The following is a 9,382-nucleotide window of genomic DNA, read 5'->3' as shown; positions in this document are numbered from 1 at the left end:
TTAATTGAAAACCCAAAATGTAGTTGCCAAAATAAATATCAAGACCTCTAAGTTTCTAAATCAATCAGAAACTAAGTATTAAAAAATATATGTACAGGGCTAGTGCGCGGTTGCTTTCTTCACGTAAAACACAAAATGAAATATTTATAACTTCTAGACGCGATATACAACGCTCGTTCAGTTTGTAATAAGAATATAAAATCACGCTCGCTCAAGAGTTTGGGAAGAAGGAAATGATAAGTTGTTTAATTAATTTTTTATAAAAATTTTTTAATAAAAATTTTTAGTTAAAGATAAAACTTGTTTAATTTAAAAGTAAAACACTTTCTTCTTTCTGTTACCAAAGCAGGGTGTTTCCATTTCCAGGACTGACGACACGGGTTTCGAAGTGGAGGGGCACAACCGTTAATTATAAAAAAAGTCCTCTATATCTAGAATTTTCTTAACAAAACTAAAAAATAGCCTTTAAAAAAAAAGTAGGGGACACGTGCTTTAAAATATTCTGAAAAAAAGTTCATATCATTGGTTTTCCAAAAACAGCAACCTGATACAATAACATTTTTGCAACATACACCTTGCCACAAAGAAAATAGTTAATAGTAGTAATTAGTAGAAAAGTAAAATGAAAAAATCTAAGTGAGAGGAAAACTGTGTAAAATGTTACTTTAGTTATTGAAGTTTTGATGCCAACCAGATCATATACTAAAGTGTTGCTAAACGTTTTAATACTTGCATCAGGTAAACATTCTATCCAACGTGCTTTCTTCTCTTTGTCTCTGGGAAATCTATAAATTTTTTAAAACTTTTATAAATCGTTTGACTTTATCAATGATAAATAACTCGTGGAACAGCAATAAACACATTTCACAACTTTTTATAAACATAAATAAATTTCACTATTTTCATAAAAGACTAAAAAAGAAACCAACAGACGGTGCTATTTAATATGGTCTTTATAATTATAACAATTAATGGTCTTTATAATTATAACAACTTTTTCATTTAATGATCGCTACCCATTTCATTAAAAAAAATGTTTTATAAACGGAGAGTGGATATTCAACAGAATTTTTATCTTTGCTACACAAATTCTGTTTTTGCAACAGGCTCTCGCTTGATGACTTTCAGTCACTACGTAGGACCTCTTTGTTAACAAAAAGATTGCAGCTAAATAGCCTAAATATAAAATAAATTATCGGGGTATGTTTAGAGCCGTTTCAAAAACATTTCAAAATGACTTTTTCTACAGTTGCTACACTCGATTTGCCAATTTGGCAACATTTTATTTGTCAATTTGCCATTTTATTTAACTCCCAGCTCAATTTAAGTTGATACACTGCGAAATGTTTGACATTCTTTTAAAACTTTATAGGCTTTTGAGACAAAACTCTTTAAATACATCGGCTTTTCAGTGAAGCTTTCTTTTTTCCGAATGAAATATTTCCGTAACATAGTCAACTTGGCTCAGCTACAATTTTGAATAAATTTTTGAAGCGCCACATTTTGACTACTTTTATCCTCCATTATTCAAATTATTTTTCTCTTTTGCATGAAAAAAGAAATGTATGTTTAAAATAAAAAAATAAATAACTGATCTGACTGTAGTAATTGCTACACTTGCTACAGCCTGGATCTGCTCCTGTGGTTAGAGGTGGTTAAGAGAGCTATATAAAATAAAGATTTTCTCACACCTACAAGTACATTAATCTTAATTTCTCGCAACTACTTGTGAAAAGACTTGGAGTGAAATGTGAAACGTGCAAGAAAAAACAAACAATTAATATAATAAAAAATAATTAGAACAATTCAAATTATAAAAATTAGTTATCAATTAACATAGAAAAAACTAATTTGACTCTATTTCATCTAAAATCCAAAAAATATCTTTTGTCAAAAAATATGCCTCAAATATATATAGATAATATTCAAATAAAACAATCAAAAGTTATACTTTTTGGTGTTCTTATTGATAAAAATCTCACATGGAAAATGCAACAAAGTTTCAAAAGTATTGGAGTATTATACAAATCGAGAAGTTTTGTAAAGAGATACTCATTAATTCAACTTTATTACTCACTTATTCAATGCCATCTAAATTATTCAAATATCGTATGGGGTAGTGCTAAAAAAAGTCGATTAGATCCTTTTTATCAGCAAGAGAAGCACGGCTAATAAACTTTAAAGATCGTTTTATTCATGCAAAACCACTTTTATTTGAAATGAATATCTTATATATATATATATATATATATATATATATATATATATATATATATATATATATATATAATAAATGTTTTTAACGTTCTTTGCTTTATATTTAAATGTAAGATAATCTTAACTCCTAGATCTTTTCAAAATTTATATGCAATAAAGCCCTAAAACAAATATGATCTAAGAAATGACAATTTTATTTATTTAAAATATTTTGTAATTAAAAATATTTGATTTCATTTTTTATCGTTTGTTAAACGGTGCTCTGAATCTATAATATAAGAAAAATTTGGATAAATAAGAGCGCCAATCAGGGTTCCTGTCCCAGACGGCGTGACGACTCTCGGCGGCCCTGATTGTATTATATTAATATACTTTCAACGACAACCGTAAGTAAGTTCCTAGTAGCCCTGTGGTACGATATACTTTTTTAAATGCGTGGGTTAATAGCCAGCAATTTATATTATAAACCACGAATTTCTAAATATTTAACAGCATTGCTAACGTTCTTTAGATATTGTAAATATGTGTATTTGACATTTACATAAACTGGAGACATGTAAATATTATTTGATTTTGAAATATCTTATAACTTTTTGAACTAATTTTTTTGTAAATTAGCAAGTAGACATAAAAGTTTTTTAGCATATTTTAAAATCAGTTAAAATTATTTTTTTTAGGTCTTCACTATAACTTTTTTTTAATTTAATCTCATTATAAGTTTCATTGTGGTACAATTTTCTTTTCATTAATCTTATTCTGGATTTTGATTAATGCAATAAAAAAAAGGATAATTGTTTAAAAATAGAGATGCCCGCTAAAAAATGAGGCGTTGATTTGATGTTGATTCAATGTTTCTCGTCAACATTGATTCCATATTGATTTTTTGTCCAAAATGTTAGCCACTTATCAACGTTGATTTGGTGTTTACAAAAAACGTTGATCGAATGTTGCTTTTCAACGTTTAATCAACAATCATTTTTTCCTGGTGATTCAACACTGTTTTTTATAATAGCCGACGGTATTTTGATATCGCTTTTTGATGCATATATCAAAAAAATATATATCAACAGTTTACGAAATATATATATATATATATTTAAACAACTTTAAGATGTATTCTATAAAATAGAGTGCTCAATGTTCTTAAAAGAACTGAGCAATTATAAATTAGTAGAAAATCACTTAAGAAAATTTTTTTTCATTTAACACTGTATTTCATCGATAAAAAGACTCATCAGAAATGCACTCATCAATAAAAAACTCAGTATTTCTGATGAATCTTTTTATTTATGAAACACAGTGTTAAATGAAAAAAAACTTTGTTAAGTGATTTTCTACTGATTTATAATTTATATATATATATATATATATATATATATATATATATATATATATATATATATATATATATATATATATATATATATATATATATATATATATATATATATATATATATTATGTATGTATATATATATAAAATATTTGTATATAAAATTTATACATATTGCTCAAATCTTAATTTGTTTTGTAAAAAACAGGCTGTAAATAAAGGATTTAGCAAAAAAGTTATTGATAGAGCAATTCAAAGCTAACTCAAAAGAATAATGAAAGAAAGTAGGCACTACATTTAGAAAGTTTTTTTATTGAATTTAACACAAAATCTACATTTTCAAACAATTTATTTAGCGTTTGCAGCATTGTTCATTTTCAAAACTTTTCGATTGAGTCGTGTTCCTGATTGATTTAAAAATTTCGAAATGCCTGAATAACATTCGCAAATTTTTGCATCATGATGCTGTCGTGTAATCGCATCTAAATCAAAAATTCAAATCAAATTTGAAAAAAATCAAACTGCAGAAATTATAGCAAATAGTTACATAAATGACTGACTAGGATAAACAAAATATATTTCCTGTGAAATAAAAAATCTAAAAAAATGCATAAAACCATTCTTACCCACTATCATATGATACAGGGTGTATGTTTTAAAATTTATCTTCAATGAACCACCCGAGACATTAAAACAGGCCCCAGCGTCCTCGCTCATCAACAACCTTCCAAAAGCAAAAGCCGATTTATATTACCTCCACAACGACTAAGAGAACTTATCTATTATTAAAAAAATAAAAATTACTTAAGGGTCAGAACACATATTATGTTTATTCTATATGAATGAAATTATCTTAATTTCAATACATGGATTTTTAAAATTGACTCTTGAATCACTTTTCTCTTTTAACTATTTTTGCCATCTCAATGCAACTCAACGCAAATCTTTTTTGAAAATCTTTTAAAAAAAATGTAGTAAAATAAACAATATTATTATTATTTATGTAAAATATTTTGTAAAAAATTAACCATGAAAAATTACCTAAATGGAAAAAATAAATAAAACTTTTATTTAATTTACCCTGGCAAGACAAATGTTTTTCTTTGCTATCCTCTTTATCCAAAACACAATTTTTAGAGCCATTTTCTACCTAGGTATAGATAAATTATACATACAAAAATTAAATAAAATTTTTAAACATTATATAGTGATTTTTATTTAAACTTGTCAACAAACATATATTTATAAAATATTTGTCAACAAAATTATATTCTATAACATATAGTTCTGATTTCTATTAATTTTTTTACTGCACACGCACACAGATTTTAATTAGAACAAAAGCAACATTAGGACTTTTTTTTACCAATATATTTGAAGACAACATCATTTTTCCTTGAGATAGATTAGTTTCTTTCGAGAAGTCATTGTTATTTTCAGCAACTGAAAAGCTTGCTATTTCACTGTGTAAATGGGGAGTTGATATTGATTTAAAAACATCTATAATTCAATAAAAAAAAAGCATTTTATTTTAACAAACCATTATTTTACTTTTACAAAAATAGTTAACCTGCTATATTTGGAATCACGTTAGATGTTCTTTAGCTATTTGAACTATCAAAATAGTATCTTCCGTATAGTTCTTCATCACCAATCACAATATCTTAATCACTTTCACAAAATGTCATTGCTGTCTTTCTCCTTTAATATAAACTTTACTTTATAAACAAAAAAAGTGCATGATTTGTATAATTCCTTATTGCAAAATTTTTTATTTGTTAAAACTAATTTTAGTAAAATTTACTTTTGCTTTGTCCCTTTTTTCTCTTCGATGTCAGTTTCAATATTTGAAGTATCTGCTGCTTTCTCTAAGTGTGACTGAGCTTCTTCATAAACACAAATCTATGTACATAAAATCATTTATCAATATCTAATGAAGATGTAATTGAAATTTTTACGGCAAAAGCAGGTCCTATGAGAATGGAGTGCAATTGGTGCACCGCATAAAAATTAATGAATTTTAATGAAAAACCCATGAAAATTAATGAATTTTTTAATTTTTAAAAAACACTAAAAGTTAAAAAAAAAAAACTAGAAACATAGTTAAAAAAACTTTTTTTAATCGTTGGAAATCTTCTTTAAACATTCTAAAGACATTCAGAACATATAATTTAAACAAATGCCCGTTGGAATATTGGATTTAAAATAAGTGATATTAAATGAGACTATAGTCATATTGTAAAGCAGGCCTAAAATAAATTTGCACCAGCACATGATTATCCTCTTCAGTGCCCTGGTCAAAACATACAGTTCAGTATCTAATTCAATTTTTTTACATTTTTTTATAGTAATATGCAAACCTGTAGTGTATAAAATCCTAGCAGGGTATATCTTCCAATCAGAGGTTGATGCCTGCAAGGTTGTGACAGCTTTACAAATCGCAGCGGAACTTTTAAATGGCAGCCAGAAGCATTTCCCATCATTTTTCATCCAACTTTTAGCAATCACTTCCACTTCTTTAATTTTTCCATTTAAAGTTCAACAATGGCAAATGAAATTTCAATATTCTGGTGCAATTTAATTCTAAACAATCTTATATAAGTTACAAAATAAAATTAAAAATACATTAGAGATTAAAAACAATGAACTTTGTAAAACGCTTTTTAGATTTATTAATGTAAAACACCAGTGTAAATATTTTATTATTTCTATAAACATACCAGGTATTTGTTTCACACAAAAAATTTATAAATTAAAATGCATTAAACTCACTTTAAATTTGTTCAATGAACTACATATTTGACAAATTTACAACAAATTTTACAAAATGACACATGCACAGACATTCTTTAAAAATTGATGGTCTGCAAGTATAATCAAAGTTTGTGTTTTTAATTCAAGAAATCAGTGATCATAAGCAATATCACAATGTCTAAGCACAAAAAAAGCATAACCACCTTTTTAAACAGGTATTATCAAGCCTTTCTTCAAAAGTTCTTTTTTTTTTGGAAAAATTGTTTTTAGGTTGGCTAATGAATTTACATAACAAACGTCTAAATAAGATGTTTCAAAACAATCAGGAAAAAACTTTCGAACTGAATGAGAATTTAGAGCCTTGCATTTTGCAAGATCTACCAAAACCTCTTCTACTAAAATAAACCCTTTGTCTTGAATAAAATAAACTCTGTCTCATAGATTTGATGTGATCTTTTTATTTACCACTTGGGCAGAAATTTCTTTACCTTTCCTTTCTCTAAGAAAAATATCCAACTTTTTTCTCTCATCTAATTGATTCACTATTGGGCAACAGTCTGATGTGATTTTTGCACCATTTTTTTAATTCAACCCAAAAAGTTTTCAATAGGAAAAGCTGATAGATGATCAAGACTCTCCCCAAAGTTAACACAATCATCAGCTAAATGAATCATGCTATGAACATTGTATGTTACCAAGATCTCCCCATACAAAATTTGTACTTCTCTGACAAACTATATAAGCAGCTGTTTAGCAAATGCCACTAACAATTCATTTTTGGCCATTTTATTAGAAAGCAGTATGTGCATAGCAATTGAAAGAGAAATAAATAAGTCATAGTTTTATTTATTTTTCCTTTTTAAAACAACTGGTCCAGCATAAAGCAGAATAATCGAAACTCTGTTGCTTTCCACTTCTCAAGTTCATTTAAAGAGCATGGTCTATGTTGAAAATTGGATGGTGTATAACTTCGTAAATTTATGAGTTCATTTGAAATACTGTCTTTAACAGATTGACTTATTCTAATACATCGGGGACCTTTACACCAGTTTATTAGAAGTTTTTTAACTACTCCAAGACATATAAGGTGCATATAGTCTAATGGGAATTCAGTTACCATTGGGAAACTTAACTGAACAAGTGGAGAAAGACTCTCAAGCTGGTGACCTTCTTTATAAAAATTATTTTTAAAAGCCATGTCAGTACAAAGTAAAGTAGTCGTTTCCAATAATCTTATGCCATGTTTTTGTGTGCCAACTGCCATACATCTTTCACAGCTATGATAGCCACTATGCCCTATAATGCATTTAACAAATGCTCTTGCAGACGCATCACAAACAAAAGCTTTAATAGTCACCAGCAGCTGTTTATACCCATTAGTTTGCAATTTTTTCATTTCAAGAATAAAATCTTCAAAGCACTCATCCAAATTGTTTGGTTTTCCCTGACCATGCCAAATTGCAACAGCATAGGATTCTTTTCTGTTAATTGTAACTAGTATAGGCCAAATGGAAGTCTTTTTACTATTGCACATAGGTGCACCATCAATACTTACAATTAGATCAAGCTTTTCCTTATTTCCAACTGTTGATATGTAATAATCAATTGCACTTTTAACTGCAAGATATATATAATCGCCTCCACTGACATATAAAACATTAACTTTTTGAAGAGATTTTTGTAATGTCTGCCAGCATTTTGGTATAGATGGAGTAAATTTATTTAAGTGAAATAAAAGTGCATTTAAAGCATCATCTTTTATACAGTATTTTAATAACCACTCATATAAAAAATCTTTTGTTGAAGTTAGAGTATCAATACTACTGTATAAACTATTTTTAAATGCAATGTCGTCAACATCACAATAATTAGATTCAACTTTACTTAAACAAAATTTATTTTCTGGCGAATTGATTGAAAACATCAATATATCACTGTGCACATCTTCAGAAACTTCAAAAATCTTTTGAATGTCTAAATCTAGATGAACGCAATTTCCTCTACCAACAATGTTGCACTCTTCAAGAAGATATTTTATTCTTTTTTCAGTATTTCGTTTTTCTTTCATAAATTCTCTCATATATAGGCTTCTGTCATATTTAGGCATTATTATCTTTATTTTATTACATCACAAAAGAAAAAAAAATTAAGGCATTATTATTCTTATACAGAAAAAATCAATTTAAATTGCATTTTGTACTATATGATTTAAGTTTGCAGTCAGAATTTATCAGGCAAATACTTGCAGCCATTAATAATTTGCTATGATAATAGTAATGTTATTATAATAAGCATTAATAAGCCAAACTGCTGCTAAGTTGTGACTTTTTCATGTTAAATTGTTAAAATATTTATATTAAGATGTTCTTTTATCCTCAAATAGTTAAAAAACTACCTTAATTTCATTAGGATAATCTTTATTCAAGAACTGAAAAAATAATTACTTAATAAAATATATGTTTTTCAATAAGTTTATACTCATTTTATAATACAATTAAAATTTGAACAAACGTTTTATAACCACCAAAAATAACAAAAAAAATCCCAGCAGAAAATGCTCAGCAAATTACTGTTAGTAAACGGCTCAATAAATTTGTTTTTTGTCAACAGTAAATCAACGAACGCTCAGTGTTTGTAAATAAACGTTGATTTGCTGTTGATAACATTGCTGTTGCTACAACATCCATTTATGGTTGATCGCCGTTGATCGCTAATATCAACGCAAAATCAATGTTGATCAACATCAAATCAACGCTTCATTTTTTAGAGGGTGGTAATATGAATAATATTTTTTCAAACGCCAAGAAAGTAAAAACAAGTGACAAATTGGTTAAAACCTGATACTCATATAATAAAATAATACAAACTTTCAAAATCAATTTTCTTTGTTAACTTTTATTAGAAAATAAAGGTTAAGAAATAAGCTTCTATCAATAACTTGTATTTTGATGAGCAAAATAACTATATTTTTGTTAAGGCACAATAAGATGAACTTTTCAATATATCTTTGTCAAACATGTAATATGCATTATGGACTTAATGTTAGAGAAACAAAGCAACTTACATATAAATATGCAA

At 27.1% G+C, this 9,382-nt stretch overlaps 1 protein-coding gene across 4 annotated transcripts; it reads right to left on the bottom strand.

Moving 5' to 3' along the window:
- Positions 1-3,846: 3,846 nt before the first annotated feature.
- On the bottom strand, positions 3,847-9,003 carry LOC136078214 (uncharacterized). 4 transcript variants are annotated; one of them, XM_065793467.1, is made up of 8 exons: positions 5,911-9,003; positions 5,355-5,452; positions 5,121-5,251; positions 4,917-5,050; positions 4,631-4,700; positions 4,417-4,507; positions 4,177-4,329; positions 3,847-4,032 (listed from the first exon to the last, which is right to left on the bottom strand). In XM_065793467.1, the coding sequence occupies exon 1, from the start codon at positions 8,409-8,411 to the stop codon at positions 7,164-7,166; it is 1,248 nt and encodes a 415-aa protein (XP_065649539.1). In that variant the 5' UTR covers positions 8,412-9,003; the 3' UTR covers positions 3,847-4,032; positions 4,177-4,329; positions 4,417-4,507; positions 4,631-4,700; positions 4,917-5,050; positions 5,121-5,251; positions 5,355-5,452; positions 5,911-7,163. The 4 variants fall into 4 exon arrangements, with proteins under 4 accessions (XP_065649539.1, XP_065649541.1, XP_065649538.1 ...); XM_065793469.1 differs by having other exon boundaries at positions 4,917-5,013; XM_065793466.1 differs by lacking the exon at positions 4,417-4,507.
- Between the last annotated feature and the right edge of the window lie 379 nt (positions 9,004-9,382).

Source organism: Hydra vulgaris, chromosome 03, assembly GCF_038396675.1.
Source record: "Hydra vulgaris chromosome 03, alternate assembly HydraT2T_AEP".
In the NCBI taxonomy this organism is placed as follows: domain Eukaryota; kingdom Metazoa; phylum Cnidaria; class Hydrozoa; order Anthoathecata; family Hydridae; genus Hydra; species Hydra vulgaris.
This window is presented reverse-complemented; position numbering and strand designations above follow the sequence as displayed.

Coding starts and splice junctions, on each gene's coding strand:
- LOC136078214 (XM_065793467.1), bottom strand. CDS start 8,411: ATGCCTAAATATGACAGAAGCCTATATATGAGAGAATTTATGAAAGAA.